The sequence below is a fragment of the Prosopis cineraria genome, unplaced genomic scaffold (assembly GCF_029017545.1).
Source record: "Prosopis cineraria cultivar Desert tree isolate PC_DT_omini unplaced genomic scaffold, ASM2901754v1 PC7, whole genome shotgun sequence".
Taxonomy (NCBI): Eukaryota; Viridiplantae; Streptophyta; class Magnoliopsida; order Fabales; family Fabaceae; genus Prosopis; species Prosopis cineraria.
The window spans coordinates 27,883,730-27,900,927 of record NW_026555338.1 but is presented as its reverse complement, the minus strand read 5'-3'; the positions used below and the strand labels follow the sequence as shown (position 1 = coordinate 27,900,927).

The following is a 17,198-nucleotide window of genomic DNA, read 5'->3' as shown; positions in this document are numbered from 1 at the left end:
CAGACACCCACTTGGTTTTCTGGATCAGTGGAAGCTTTGTGTCAACTTTAACCCTAACTCTTAAAGACGATGCTGAGATATTATCAAAAATTACCACCCCATCATCTTCATCAAGAAACATGGGATCACCTACTATGTTTCCCAACACTTGTGCAACTGCCGGTCTGTGATACCCCATCGGTACATTGTTGAACTGCACCCACATTGCAGATACTGTAACTTCTTCATCATCAGTATTAGGACTCAAATTTGGCTTCAGATTCCATGGCTGGATAGCGATGAAGGTGTCCTTCACCACCCATGGAGCATTTTCAAGTATGAAGTGAAGGTCATGGTCACAGTCGAAATGAATCATGAATGTGTTTTTACAGAAAACTCCATAGATCGAGAAGTTTCCACGTAGATGCCATGCAGATTTCAGGTCGGACTCGAGATGTTGAGGCTCGAAGACACTGTCATCAACGACTCGAGCAATGAGACACTTGTTGAGTTGTTGTTTCACGGTGGAAGGAAGGCTGGTGAGAGCCTCAGCTGCAATGGGGTATGACAGGTCGAAGGAATTAGAGTTTCTAGCCATGACCGATGTGGATGATGATGATGAAGTAGATGGATACGGGTATAAGGAACAAGTTCATCAGAGACGAGGCTTGTTTTGATGGTGACACAGATGTGCTTCTTTTATCTATGACTGAGGAAGAGTCCACCTCACGCACATGAGAAGCTACTTTACGAGCTTGTTTTGACTTAATTGCAACTTGACATCGATGGGCCGGACAAAATCTTTAAAAGTGACTTCCTTCCTTTCGCATCACAAGACTTCTTTTCACGGCTTTGTAGTATGGTGGTCTATTCTCTCTTTTTCTCTCTCTCGTTTTCCCTCTACTTTCCTAATCTTTACTCTTCATTCATTTTATAATTTAAAAAATTATTTAATAAAATAATAATGAATGGTGAATATTTGAAAAGTGAAAAAAAAAAGAGAAGGAAAAGGAGAGACTTAAGTAGCAGAGACATTGCTCCTCATAATTCTTGAGAAATATTTTATGCGCTTTTTATCAATGTTATTGAAAACGGACTCAATCCAATCAATTAAACTAGCAATATATCATTTGAATTAGTATTTTTATCAGTTTTAAAACATATTTTATTCATAACTCATCTCACTATAATTTTGATATAAACTCTTTAATTAATTCTTCAACTAGTTGAATAACTAACCTGGTTTTTAATATTTTAATTTATAGACTCCTCATTTTTTATAAGAGACCTTTGAAATTAGATCTCTTTGAAACCTTAAAACATTTAGTGAAGTGTTAATTGATTATTATTTATACAAATATTCTAGACAATATGGAAAGAAAAATTGGCTATAGATGTTAGCTTTTTCTATATATATATATTAAGGATATTTTTGAAATAATATAATAATTTCTAACTAATTTATAATTACATTAATAAAATTTATATTCTCATGAAAGGGACGGGGAGGCAGTAAGCCCCACAAAGCGACTTTAGTTGCAAAGACGGAATGAATGAATGAAGGAATGGTCCTTTTCCTCTCCCTTAGTCACACAAAACGATGCATATCGCAAAAAGTGTCAAAACAAGCATCGTCTAATTAATTACTTGGGTAATCCTGTGAAATACTTTTAATTAATTAATACAATATTATTATAATTATCATTACACAAATTTTTATACAGAATCACCAAAAAAATTTTCTAACTATTTAGCAATAAAATAAACTAACATATAAAATTATCAATTGTCCTTGGAAATTTTTAGATTCCTATTGATGATTGTTATGCGAACATTTTAGATTTTTAATGGGACAGGAAACCTAGTATTTAATGATTAAGATTTTCACTTAGATTGATAGGAAAGTTTCAGTGTTTGTTTTGACTCAAAGCGCTTGGCCCCCCTCCCCCCTTTTTTAAAATCAACAAAAAACCACATATTGATGTGCTTTTGTTTGTTTTGACTTTGTTTGTACTCATGTAATGGATTAAAAATTGAAGTTTGTTTTGACTTCATTGCAACAACATACTGTTGATGGTTTGAGTGGCCGAGCCAAAACGAATGTGGAGTAATTTAATAAAAAATTAATATTTTTCAAAAAATAGTAATAATTATGTTAAAATTAAAATTATAATAATATAAATAAATGTATCATCATTTTTTTATTTTTAAAAAATTATATTGAATAAGTTGATATAGTCTTTTATTATAAACATGCTTTGTATATTTTATCTAAATTATTTAAATATTATATATTTAATAAATTTTTAAATCTAAATATTTTTTATTTAACTTAACTTAAAGGGGGAAAAAATATAAGAAATAAGGAGTGCAAAGTTATAAATTTTACATGCCTTATTTGTAATTTTTTTTAAGTGAGGGATGCATTCAAGCGAAAGTGACTCCGCCACTGGATGTTTTATTGGGAGACAGTTTCTGGCATATTCTTGTCAAGTATTAAATAACTCTAATAAGCATATACAAAATTATGTACAACTCAAGGGCGTTTAAGATTTTGTTCTTTTTCTGAAATCATATTGGAAAAATTGCTTTCAATTGTGAACAATATTTGAATTTGATTCAATGATACCAAATATTAAATAATTATAATAAAAAACTTATTTAGTGGCTTTAGTTTTGGCCAAACTTTGTCCGTATTCATCATGTTACATTATTTTATTCGTCAAGTATTGCTTTAATTTTCTAATAAATTGTACCCATATCGCATTTCATTAGTGTGAAATATCACTTCAAAGAGCCCCAATGTTGGGACTCTCTCCATGGGAAAAGATTTGACAAATGTAAAAGAATGAAAGTAGCCATCAAAATTTAGAGAAATCTTAAAAATTTATAATAAAAAATAATGGTCTATTAAAAAAATTTGGGATTTGATTGTATGTGGATAAAGTGTTAGGCACGTTATAACACTCATTCATAAAAACGGTTATTCTAAATTGATTGTGTAAAATTTTATTATCCTCTAATCACATGCAAAAATAAAGATAAAAAGGTGAAAATAAATTATTTATTTACATGAGAGGACTTGACCTAAGATTAAATTTTAAGCCTTACATATCATGTGATGGGGATCAAAGTTCACATAGTTTGAAGTAATATTATTTAGGTTTTCTTTTAATTATTTATTTATTTATTATATGAAGAGAATATTAATTATTTGTATTTTTTTATTTTTTTTAAATCATTCCTCAGAAATACCTTTGGATAAGAAGAAAATAATCAATTTTAAAATTTGTGATGATTTAGTATTACTCATGACAAATTTTAAAAAAAAATTAAATTAAATTTTTTATAAAATAACTTAATTATGAAATTTTAAATGCAAAAATTGATACCTACTATAACCTCCCTGAGGTTAATCACAATTAACTCTAAAACATAGTAATTTGAAGTTTTAAAAGGAGAATTTCTTAAAAATTATTTCAAAGGAATCACAATTTTTCAATTCAAATCTCAAACGCAATTTAAGGACTTTAAATCAGAGTTTTGAAAACAAAGCAGAAACTTAAAAATCAATTAGTACCCAAATAAAAAGTTTTAAAACTCAAAAATAAGTTATATGCAAAATGACATGTGCGCCGTGGCGTATCTCCTCTATGCCATGCGTTGTGACGCGTTGCATGAAATTTGACAGATCAATACTATCATTTGACAGCACAGGGAGCGGACTTCTAATGCGTTCCAAATCTCCGTTCGACGTTCAATTGAGGTGGTTTCAGTGTTTACACAGAGCTTTCTCTTAGCTCTAGCTAATGGCATATGTTTCACATTTAAATTCATTTTCTATAAAAAGTTAGACACCAAAATCCATTTCTACCACATTTTTACAAAATCTCCTAAATGGGGTGTTTCAATTTAACCACACGTGCCAATAACCTACACCAACCCTCCAACCATACTCAATGGATTCTTGCAGACTTGTGCAATACACCACATACAATCAAACACACTTATTTTATAAAATTACTACTCAACCCCAATTTTCACAAAACAAAGAAGGGGAGAAAAAGTCGCACAAAATCAACCATTTCATTCATATTTTTCAAAAATACATATGTTCATATTTACACAAGTATTTTGGCCCCATCCATGGGTTCACAACAGATACCCATTAATCCAGGCCATAAAATACACTAGTTAAACACAAAATCATGCAAGTACTGCACCAATTATAACAATTAATCTTAGTTGGCAAAAACATTAACAAATACACATGTAAATAACAAAAGAGAGACATATAGAGGATTACTCCACCAATCCTAAGCCTCTGTATGTTTCCCGACTTGGATCCGATGAGCTAAGTCCTGAAAATATTGAGAATTGAGGGGTGAGTACAATCACTCAGTAACCAAGTTTTACTTAACCCTTACAGTTACATATTAATTGTAAATAGATGCAATTAAGCAAATAAACACATATTTCACATAGCACTAGGCCACGGTTCATAAAACTAATAACTATGTGACCGGGCTTGTCACAAAATACCATATCATGATATTATTAAAAACATAACTCAGGGTCACAAAATAACAACCATGTACCACTAACACGTGCCAGACTATAAAACTAACAACCATGTGGCCGAACTTATATGTATGATCATATGCCAACCTTATATCTTCCTATTACCTCCGACATGAAACTAGTAGTTATGACGTGGTTATGTCCTTCATGGACTAATCTAGCCTTCCACTTGTGAGAAGCTACCGAGCTAAGATTAACTCACTCACTTATGTAATCTGATTTTTCCCAATACTAACAACTATGGGGTATCGTACCCCTAATCTAGCCTCCTCATAAATTGATAGAGACTAGTTAGGTTCGAGTCCCTCGTAGAACAAGTGGGACAGTCTCAAATCAACTATAGGACAAGGGCTACCTCCCAATTCTAACGGTCGGTGCCAAAGCTAGTTCTCGATTCCAACGGTCACTGCCAGTATCACGTGAATTTCTACCAATCTACTCCTTTCCCTAGGCGAACTCCCGCCAATAATCATGCTATGCACATTTCACACATAATATGCATTTTCAACAATCATTTCTCACACATGAACTCACATAACACATATGCTCATAATTAACTCAAATTTCATCACAATTCTTCACCCATAGTAATAAATCACAAATAATTTCATAAAACATCAAGGGTGGCAAAAATTAAGGTTTTCTTTCCAAAATCATTTCCCAAATCCACACTTTCCAATATGCATCATCAATTTAATCCACAAATCACATTCCACAAACCCATTTAACATTTAACTATAAAAATTAAATTTTCTCCGATTACCTTAAACCTTTGAGAGGTCAAAGGTTTACCCCTCACTATATCAACTTCCCAAAGTTTCAACAAGTTCGAATGGTGCCAAAGCAAACCTCTAGTCATCCAAACCATAAGAACATCATTATTACTTAACTCTTGAACTTATCAACATAAAACTCCACAAACACTATTTTAATTGACTCATAATCACTACCCATTAATACCCAATGGGCTCATTAAATTTCATTAATGCACATTATAATTGATAACACCTCAAACCATCAGTAATGCACATTAACCTCTCCTAACTATCTCATAAATGTTAACTTTTGAATATTAAATACTCCCATTGACCACCCACTTCTAAAATCATAAATATGGTGTTTCAATACATTAAACAACTCCCATTTAACTTATTTTAACCAATAGAATCAAACCCATACTCCTATAGATCGAAAATCCATCTTCCAACTCAAACCCTACCATAAATTGTTATAAATGAGGGAGAGAAAAGAAGAAGAAGGCACCATAATCTTACCTTGAATGTTTGAGAGCTTCAATCTATCAATAATGGGACCAAAAGTTGTGCCCTAGTAGAGCCAAAATCAAGCTCTTCATTTTCCTCCTCTTTCTCTCTTCTGTTTTCACACAGCTCATGAGCTGATTTATCTAATTTTTAACCGTGTGTCATAGCGCTCGTTGCCCTCGCCACAGCGCATGACATAGAGGAATCCATTACATTTAAATTGTCTCTATGCACCACAACGTGTGGCACAAAAAATAATTCTTCACTTTTTCATTCTCTTTCCTTGCACGGGTGGCCGGCCATTGATCCGGACCCACTTCTAGGGCTAAAATCATAATAATTATACCAAGTTAAGCTCATTTGGCCACACACCTCATTAACTCACTAGCTACCGTTATTAGGTTAATAAATCAGGGTTAAAAATTTTCGAATGTTAGACCTACAATGACTTAGTATCATGCACAATATTTCATATAATATTTTTAATGATCCACGGTGATTTAGTATTATTCATGGCTAAAATTTTGTTATTTTCATTATTTTACAATAATTTTCAAAAGGGTTTTCTTTGTTCAACAATCACGATAAATTAGTATCACTTACAATGCATCAAAGCATTCACGACAATATAGTATCACTTGTGAACTCTTAAAATTATAAGATGAAATTGAAACATAAGTTGTCAAATGGGTATTGATTGTAAAGAAAACAATGTGTTGGGCCAAACATCACTATTGCTACTAGAACCATGAATCAATAAAACAAGACAAGAATTAACAATGTGTCAAAGCATCCCATGTGTGGACGTGTAGCCAAACCAAGTAAGGATAAAATATGAAGCACAAGAAAGATACAACAGGCAAACATGTAATTGTTTTGAATAAAAGAAGTAAATGTAAGAAGCCACCTAAAAAAGAGTCAATTAAAGATGAGTGCAATTGGTGGTCAAGTATATGGCTACTATTACAAAACTTGTGAGGAGAAAATACCATCCGTGGACTTAAAAGCATATCACCCTAACTTGAGGAAACTCTCCTCTCTACTTTCGAACCAACCATGCACGTAAACCAAAAGAAATGTGAAAGTAGTACAAAAAAGATCACTCACTTTCAAAATTTCGACGATATGCTCCGTGGTCTCATCCCAAAAATTCCTTTCTTGTGCCATTCTTCTCTCCCTTTTAGATATACCACTACAGTTTTTCCTCATTAATGGCCTAATCAAGACCGGATCTCTTCAAATAAAAAAAAAATCCTATTTTGACTTTTTAAATCAGATTTTTAAATTCTTCCTTCAATTAAACCAAATTTCAATTAAGCCATAATCATCTCAAAATCAGAATCAAATAATGTGACTTTCAAATTTTTCTAATTTTCCCTTCATTAAATCAAATTTGGTGGAACATAATTGAGGAGATTTGGGGTCAATGAAAAAGAAGGACTTTTCAATTGAAATTAGTATATTTTTTAAATTTATTTATTATTTATTTTATTTTATCAAGATTTTCATTTATATTTGCAAGTCTAGACAAAATACGGTATTTAAATAATGTCGATTTGACAAAAAATTATGCTTGTGACTTAATTATTTTTGGGTTTATGAGTATTCTGGACCTTAAAGTATCAGGCAAAAAGTATCATGAACTGTGAACTCCTAAAATGTATAAAATAAATAATGAACTTTCAAATCTAGAGTAAATTACCTCCCACTGTTAACTTACAGATAACACCATCAACTGTTGACTTTATAAGGTCCATTCAAATGCTAATGTGGCATCTCTTGCTGATATCATTAGTTAATAAGCACCGCAAACTTTAAACTATTGTGTGAATATCATCCTGGACCCTGAATCTTGAAATTCAGAACAAATTAATCTCATCGTTTATGTGTAAAACGTTGAAAGTTGTGTAAACCAATTTGGCCTTAGTGTGATCCTTCGAGGTGAATGTATCATTGACTGCAGTGAACAACTCAAAATTTTGTGAAATGATGTTTTCGCCTTACTTTTTTGTAATGTTTTTCAAATGATTGATATCTCATGCTTCTGTATACTCTATAACTCTGATTTAGTCTTATTTTAAATATTATTTATTTATTTAATAGTGAAAACTTGGGGTTCCATTTTGAAAAGAAGTTTTCACATTAAATAAGTAAACATTATTTAAAATAAGACTATATCAAAGTTATAGAGTCTATGAAAGCATGAGACACTAATTGTTTTAAACACACTACAAAAAAGGGGTAAAAAAACTTCATTTCATAAAATTTTAGGTCATTCACTAAGACCAATAATGCGTTTGTCATGACGAACCACACTGAAGCTAATTTGGTTTACATAACATTCAATGTTCTACACATATAAATGGTAGAGTTAATTTGCTCTAAGTTTTAAAGTTTATGGTCTAGGATACTACTTATGCAAGAACAACATTAAACCATTTTTTATTGTAAAAGGGGATCATTATAAAACCAAAAAGAGAGAGAGAAGAGAGAGAGAGAGAGATACCAAATGCTTTTACACAACTAATTCAACAGCAAAAATACACTTTAAATCTAAAACAAAACCAAGGAAATTTTATTTTGATCATCCACTCGTGACGTTAAGTACTTATATTGGAGAATGATAAATTGAATTTAATAATGAGATTTCAAAATTTGATACTAATATAGCAAAATTTGACTGCTTTAAATTCCATAATACTAATGTCAAATATTGAAATATCAGTATCAAATTATTTCAAAATTATAATTGAATTTTGATATACATAGATGTGTTTGAATTTTTTTTTTAATGGAAATTGGACACTGCTATATACTAAAAAAAACAAATACAAACAACAAACAAGGAGAGTCTTTATCATTCACCATCTACATAAAAGATGGTTGATGATCAAAGACACAAAACTCACTTGTGATAAGACGACCATGCTTAGCTAACATATGCGCAAGGTAATTCATGTCTCTCTATATAAAATTTATCAAAACATTTCAAACCTTATTTAACATATCAATAATTCTTCGGATTATATCTTCAAAAGTGTGGTGGCCAGGTGACTCCAGAAGGGTGTGATGAGATTAATAGCCTCAAAAATACACTTCAAATCTAGTTCAACTAGTTCAATATACTCTTGAAGATTATATCTTCAAATGCTTTTATACAACTAGTTTAACGGCAAAATACACTTTAAATCTAAAACAAAACCAAGGAAATTTGTTAATTTGATTTTGATCATCCACTCGTGACGTTAAGTACTTATATTGGAGAATGATAACTTGAATTTAATAATGAGATTTCAAAATTTGATACTAATATAGCAAAATTTGACTGCTTTAAATTCCATGATACCAATGTCAAATATTGAAATATCAGTATCAGATTATTTCAAAATTATAATTGAATTTTGATATACATAGATGTGTTTGAATTTTTTTTTTTTTGAATGGAAATTGGATACTGCTATATACTAAAAAAACAAATACAAACAACAAACAAGGAGAGTCTTTATCATTCACCATCTATATGAAAGATGGTTGATGATCAAAGACACAAAACTCACTTGCGATAAGATGACCATGCTTAGCTAACATATGCGCAAGGTAATTCATGTCCCTAGACATAAAATTTATCAAAACATTTAAAACCTTATTTAACATGTCAATATCTTCAAAAGGGTGGTGGTGACTCTAGAAGGGTGTGATGAGATTAATAGCCTCAAAATAATCATTATAAAGATCAATATTTTAATATTTTAAAGAAAATATGGTTTTGAATTTAAAATTAATTTTGACGTTTTTAATGAATGTTTGAATAATTTTAGGAAAACATGATTTTAGGTGCATATATGATTTTAATATGAAACATGGGCATATTTTCACAAAATCAGAATTTTAACCTTTAAAATATATTTATATCATAATCCAAACAGGCACTGAGTGGCTGCTGCGCCTTTAATTTCCAAAAATAAAAGAGAAAAGAAAAGAAAATCATGTTAGCCCCACATTATAAGTTATTATTATACATGCCAAAGAAAATTCCAGTTAAAAATGTGTTAAGTATTGTTGGCCAAGAGTAATCCAATTGTGATAAAGGATAATGCCTCCTCGCCTGATTTCTTCTTCATATATTGTAATCTACACTTCTAATTCATTCATTCCTTTGAGAAGTTCTCTTCATTTGAAATCAGCATTGAAGCCTTCTGCACCCTGGCAGTGAAAAGTTTAAAAAAAAAAAATGCAAACGTGCTCTCATCGACAAGTAGAGATAATATACTTCATCAAGTGATGTGTTAGAATAGAATATATTAAGTATAGCAAATTCATTTCATTGCGTGCCCAAAACAACATCGAAGGATTCAAATTTGGGTCACCACTCACCACTAGCAATAAACATATCACATGATATTGAGCCAAACAGGGGTTCTTATTATTACAAAATCTTAATTACCAACAGAAACATTGTGCGCTTAAAGATAGACTTCTTTTCTAGGTTAGATCGTGTGATTTTGAAGCCTGAAGCTTTATCCACACCTCCTTCCACCCCTTACTACCTAGACTAGCCTTAGCCTCAGGAGGCTAGGTTAAAAATCACCTTTGATCTAATTAAAATCTTGATTAAGAAACACTTGTACTTAATTGTATAAAACAAATTACTCAAAAGGTCATTTTCATAAATAAATAAAAAGAGGCCATTTATCACACAAAGTTACCTAATATAACAAACAAATTTCAAGTGTTATCAAGAGAAAGTCCACATGAAGCCAGTGTGATCTTCAATCAGTTTTCAGCAGACGCATACACGAGGGATGTGAAAACTTTTAGGAAATCTTGTCCTCTATGAGCAATGGACATTTTAATTTTGGATCACAAGAGGCTGCATGAAAAATCAAACCCGCGATCGAACACCAAGAAGGGCTAGCGGCATGCCGCTACGTAACAAGGCAATAGATCATTTTTTATCTATTCTTAATTCATAAAGGCAATAGGAAAGCCATCCTCAGGCAAGTGATTCTATGCCTGAACACGAAGAGGTAGAAGCACTTCCGTCAAGCACCATGCTGGTTTGTCTTACTGACAACTTCCCACAATCTTGTAGACATAGCTCTTCCATAGTAGAGGCCTTGGGGAATGGAGTCTTTAGATTGGGACACTCATGAATTTCTAACCTTTTTAAATGAAGGTGCTGAGGTAAGGGCATCTTCAACTTCGGACAATCACATATAAAAAGCTCTTGAAGACGGGGAAAACTAGCACCTTCATAGCTGATATTCCATTCTTCCCATTGTTTCATTTCGCAAATACTTAACTGTGAAAGGGATTGAAAGGGAGTAGTAGAGGAGCCACTGCCATAAAACTCTGGACCAATCACCGTTATTCTATCAAATCCCCCAATGCTAAGTTTCTCAAGGAAAGGTAGTTGCCCAAGTGGTGGCAAGTTGACACAAAATGTACAACTCAACAAACATAAAGATACTAAGTTGAGATGAGGATCACCCAACCAATCCGGAAATCTAACGCCCCCATAGCATTCAATAAATAGCAGTTTTAAATTATAACTTGGTTTAAGAGCCTTCAATATGCACTCTTCCTGTTCTTGTGGCACTTTGCGATCTGGAATCCATCTCCATTTCAAATCTAGTTTATCCAAATGCTTCTCTTTCAAATTGGCCTCTTGAACATTCATAGGATCGCTTGCGTTCTCTAGATTCAAAATAGTTAATGTACCCCTTAAATGATTTAGGCTTCCTAATTCTTTTAGATCATATCCTTCATGTTTCCTCACAGCAAAGTGAGTCATTGTCCGGAGATGCTTGAGTTGTCCCATGAATTTGGGGGTCTTCTCTATGACACAATTTTCCAAATCAAGATGATGCAAGTTAATGAGTTTGTACAACTTTGATGGCAACTTTCTCAAGAGGGAGCAATTTTTTAATTTCAGAGTCTGCAAATTAATCATTGAGCAAATTGAATCTGGCAACTTCATAATTCTACTCTCAGAAAGATCTAAATAACGCAAGTGCTTCAAATTGTTAATATTATTTATCAACCCTTCAACATTGCAACTTCCATTCAAAGATAATGCCCGCATGTATTTTAGATGAAGAAACACACTGAACAATTTATCTTTCTCTTGCTTATAGTGCCTTGTTGGTCCTGTATCATTTATCAATACAATCAGATAAACTTTTTAGGTAAATAATACAATCAGATATTTAGTTCCCTTAAGAACATGTCCATCGATTACAACAGATGGAAAATTCATCAATTAGATCACAAGCCATCAAAAAGAAAACATGACAAGTACGGAAAAAGCAGTGAACTGAAACAAAAGGTTGCTAAAGTATCGTACAAATAATTAAAAAAAAATGACATCAGTTCAGATATTTGAGCTTAGACAGACATATTATAAGCTACCCAACAATAAAGGGAGACAGAATCATTATAATACTGGTTTCCTGGAAATTTACTCAACTAGATGATGCTACTTGGAAAGACCTCTCTGTTATACAGCAGCAACTTCCTCACTTTGTCACTACTACACCTCTTCTTTGGGGGGGGGGTGTTATAAGGGTTTTATTGTTATTACCCTTAGAGTTACCTAGAAGTGAGAGAAAATGTTAGTGACTTGTCTAGGGGAAAGAATATATCCGTTGTACCTATCCTTTTTCCCCTTTCTGTCGAACGAATATCCAATTTTCCTCTTCTGCTTATATGCCAATATCAAATAGCAGGAATAGCTAAGAAAAACAAACGACAAAAGAAATGTAACGCCAATGAAATCACATATAAATTGAACAATTTCTATGAAAACATCAACGAATAGACTACAAGGAGATATAAACCATGGTTCCATATAGCAAAATGAAGTCAAAGATAAAACGTTTGAGAGATATCAAAGAGAGGGATTGGACAACATACCTTTTACAAAACCATTTTGGAATTTGAGGAAGCAACGTAATTGGTGGCACAGGGAAATATCCTTTAAGTTGTTGATATCATAGGTTGGGAATGAAATGTAACGAGTCTCCCTAGAAATTTCTTGGGCCCAATCACCCTCTAGCCGTAGACAAAACTTACCCATCACAGATTTTGCCAAGTCATTTAAAAGGTCATGCATGATGTATTTATTGCCTTCTTTTGATGCTTCAAAAAATGACCTTGACTTCAAAGAGTTGAAAATTTCCTTGCCCACTTCTTCAATGCTCCCTCTTGTTTGATTGGAATGCAATAAACCTTCTGCCATCCATAATTGGATTAGAACATCCTTGTCTATGACATAACCTTTAGGGAAGATGGAGCAATAAGCAAAACAACACTTAAGATTTGAAGGTAAATAATGGTAGCTCAATCTTAAAGATGGTATTATATTGCTATCATCCTCTGATAAATTCCAGATATCACTATGCAAAATCTTATCCCAATATTGACAAGAATGTTCAGTATACAACAAACTTCCCAATGTTTTTATTGCTAAAGGTAATCCTTGACACCTCTCAACAATTTGTCTACCAATCGATTCAAAATTTTTATCTTCACCATGATGTTGGCCATTAAATGCATGTTTTACAAATAATTTCCAACAATCTTCAACTTGTAATGGTTTCAAAGGATATGTAAGGGAAGAGTGCATGACTTCTGCTACCTTTATATAACGGGTTGTTATAAGAATCTTACTTCCTTGAGCTGCATCTTTGAAAGGAGTTCGGAAGGCCTCCCAAATTTGACGATTCTCATTCCATACATCGTCAAGAACAAGAAAAAAACTCTTACCCATCAATTTCTCATTTAGTTGACATTGATACGAGGTCAAGTCATCTGATTTTGCAGTGGAACAATTGAGTTCTTGGTGGATTGCCTTTGTAGCTTGAACAACATCAAATTCTTCTGAAGCACACGCCCAAGCCCTGTGCTGAAATTTATTTTTCATCCTTTGGTCTTCGTATACAAGATGTGCGAGGGTTGTCTTCCCCACCCCACCCATGCCGACAATGGCAATCACGTCTACGGGTCCTTGGTTCCCACCCATGTTCGGTGATAGTAATATCTCTATTATTCTCTCTTTATCAGCATCACGACCATAGATATCAGCTTCGTCTATCAAAAATGTTGTTGGCAATTTTTTAAAATATTTCCTAGGAACTCCAGAGACTTCTCTCAAACCCAGCCGGTCCCTTATGTTTGCAAGGAACTCAAGGTGAGCAACCAATTCTTTGATCCTTAATTCAATTTTTTTTCCACGTGGATTGAAATAGAAGTAAAGCAGTTATGTAGTTTACCAGTTGCGGGATGAAATTGCAGTTGCAGCTTCTGTCGAGAGGCCTCAGTAGCAATCTCATCCATCAGGTCCTCAGCCCGAAACACAGCATCCTTAAGCTCATCAAGCCAACGCTTCACAGGGGGATCTCTGTATTGCCTTTCCTCAGCATCTTCAATAACTTTGTCGATGCAATTAAGGGTAATGTCAAGTCTTTTCAGCAAGAAGCCATCCTGGATCTTTCGGACACGGAAGAAGTCAAGAATGTCACAAGAAGCCAATCTTTCAAGAGCCAACTGAATGGAAGACGTAAGCAACGCTCCAGCCACCAACTCAGCCATGGTTTTCAGATTTCGATATAAGGTAAGACAGAAGGTATCCAGCAGCAGCGCAGGAAGAAATTCGAAACAGATGGAAGAAGGCAATATGGGTGGTATGGCAACGAGTAGCACCTAAGGCGATGTTGATGGCGGTGAGTGGTTAGGGTTCAAGCGCTGGTGTGAGAGAGAAGGAGAGGGGATGAGATTGGGAGTGAGCGAAGTACAGACAACTCGCCCAAAAAAAGGAAATCAACGAAAAAGTCTTATGCGGAAGATCAAATGGCCCGGTGATACCCAAGCCCCCTTTTAACGAGAGAGGCGGCAGGTTCGATTCGGTGTAGTGTGCGTGGGGGCTTTTCTTTAAAAAAGTGCAGGGTGTGAAACATTTTTGAAAAAATGATTGTAATTTTTTTTAATTATATAAATAACAATTCAATCTTCAAAATATCATAATTTTAATAAAATTTTTAAGAATTTTTTTATAAGTTTTTTAATAAAAATATTTTTTTATTGATAAATTATAATTTTTTATTCAATTCATGCTTTAAATAAAAGTTATGATTCTTTAAATAAAAATTATAAATAAAGTTTGTTATTTTAAGAATCTACTTTTCAATAATAGAAATTATGCTTGACTAATTATAATTTCTCATTCAACTCTTGTGATTTAAAGAATAAAAATTATTATTTCTTAAATAAAAGTTATAATTATTATTAATTTTTTAATAACATAAATTACATTTAACAAGTAGTGATTTCTTACTCAATTCTTACTAATTACAAAACAAAAAGTGTGATTTCTTAATAAAAGTTATGATTGAGATTTGTTAGTTTTAGTTAGGATAAAATGATCTTTTCCTTAAAAAAATTATTAACAAAGACGTTCCTTAAGACTTCATTGATATTGTGGCATTTCGATAGATCAAATTGTCGTGTATGTAATTTGAAAAAATTTTATTATCATTTTTTAATATCTTTTACCTTCTTTTAAGGGTTTATTGGAAAAAGGCTTAAAAAAAATCTTATTGAGTTTGAGTTAAAGTTCATTTTTGTTCATATTATGAGCTAATTTTGTCTCTCAATTTTAAAAATTTCCTCCATCATTATCTTAACGTTAAAAACATTTAACCTTTGTCGGTTATCAGTTGATCCTACTACTTTTTATTATTTTTTATCAAGTTAATGATAATTTTTAACATGATAAATAAGACATCAATGGGTCTCACAATTCTATCATTGTGCTCGTTAGTCATCAGCGTACAAAATTGATAAATAAGGCATGGAGGTTCATATAGAACTACCAAACGAGTCTCATACCTTTTACCTTATTGCTACCAAGAGCGCAAAACCACCACCATTATTGCCTAGCTTCTATTGCAATGAGTAGGGGTGTTCAAGATGTATCCGGCCCGACTAACTCGTACTGGCCCATGCTCGTCCCAATTATATTGGGACGGGTCTATCCCGACTCGAAAAAATTCAGGACGGGACTTTTATGGGACAGGGCCAAATAGGGACGAGACGGGACAGGACTCGGGCCAGCCATCGAGGACGTCCCATCCTATCCTGTTTATATTCAGCATATATATATATATATATATATATTTTAATTTTAACTATTATTTATTTATTTTAATTAAACTAATTTTTAATGGTATTTTTCAATTTTCAGCTTTAATCCCAAGGACAGCTAAGACATGCATGCGACAGCAGGGAGTTCATTTTTTATTTTTCCCTTTCCAGTTTCCACTTTCTAAATCCAAACTTCAGTTTCCAGCTCTCCCTTTCAAAGCTCCAACTCCAAGCCTCCAACCCTCAACCGCAAATCAGTCGTACAGCTCAGCAAACCTTCAGTTTCGATCCTTTCGATTAGAGGCTACCTCCGCACCACAATCCACACGTTCCTCCCTGAATCTCCTTTTTGAACTATTATTATTCCCTTCATCGTGAACGCTTTTAGATCTGCAAGGTTATTTGACGGACGCAGCTGCAAGGTTATTCTCTTCTACCCAGATCTGGTGCTACCTCAAATCCATCGTTCTCTTTTACTCAGATCTGCAAGGAGTCCTCAAATCTGTGTGTTTCATTTCTCATTTGTTGTCTTGTTGAATGCTGAGAAATAAATTACTATTCATATTACGAACAATAAAAAAAAGATGACGATGATAATAATGATGATTCCTTGTGTGCGTGGAGTAGAGCAGTTTATGGACTGTCATGTCAAATGGAAGACACAAATAAAAACAGGACAAAAGGGGCCTTGATTGATAGAATGGAATAACAGGATAACGATCTGTATTTTCAACCTGGGAATAATATATAAAATTTGAAAACTTGAAAATGAAATATTGTGGCTTCCCTGATTGAGCATATCTCAATGTGTGTGTATAATTAAAAAATAATATACCATATTGTGATAAAGAATCAAGGCCGAAGAAGTTTGGAGACCTAGACTAAAATTATTATAGAGGCTTCTTAAGTTATGATATAATTAATGAATTATATAATTTTCATTAAGACTAGCTAGGTTTCACGCTCATTTCAATAGCGTTGGGTAAAAAAAGTTCATTTTATTATTACTTTTTTGAATTTCAAAACATACACAGAGCCATTTTTCAATGAATGAGTGATAACTGATAAGATATTACCGATAAAAATAACAAATAATATATCACACATTCTCAATAATTAAGATCATAATAAATTAATTTCTAAAAGAAAAGATCAATAGATTTTTCTATTTTATGAGTTGCCTCAGTGGCCTATATACAGGTAATTAAACACAGCCATGTTAAGAATGCTAGT

At 32.9% G+C, this 17,198-nt stretch overlaps 1 protein-coding gene across 7 annotated transcripts; it reads right to left on the bottom strand.

Moving 5' to 3' along the window:
- Positions 1-10,223: 10,223 nt before the first annotated feature.
- Positions 10,224-14,639, bottom strand: LOC129315692 (putative disease resistance RPP13-like protein 1). Of its 7 annotated transcripts, none has more exons than XM_054959616.1 (4): positions 14,096-14,639; positions 13,494-13,913; positions 12,738-13,055; positions 10,224-11,972 (listed from the first exon to the last, which is right to left on the bottom strand). In XM_054959616.1, the coding sequence occupies exons 1-4, from the start codon at positions 14,412-14,414 to the stop codon at positions 10,816-10,818; spliced, it is 2,214 nt and encodes a 737-aa protein (XP_054815591.1). In that variant the 5' UTR covers positions 14,415-14,639; the 3' UTR covers positions 10,224-10,815. The 7 variants fall into 7 exon arrangements, with proteins under 7 accessions (XP_054815591.1, XP_054815592.1, XP_054815593.1 ...); XM_054959617.1 differs by having other exon boundaries at positions 12,738-13,052; XM_054959618.1 differs by having other exon boundaries at positions 13,590-13,913.
- Positions 14,640-17,198: the final 2,559 nt, after the last annotated feature.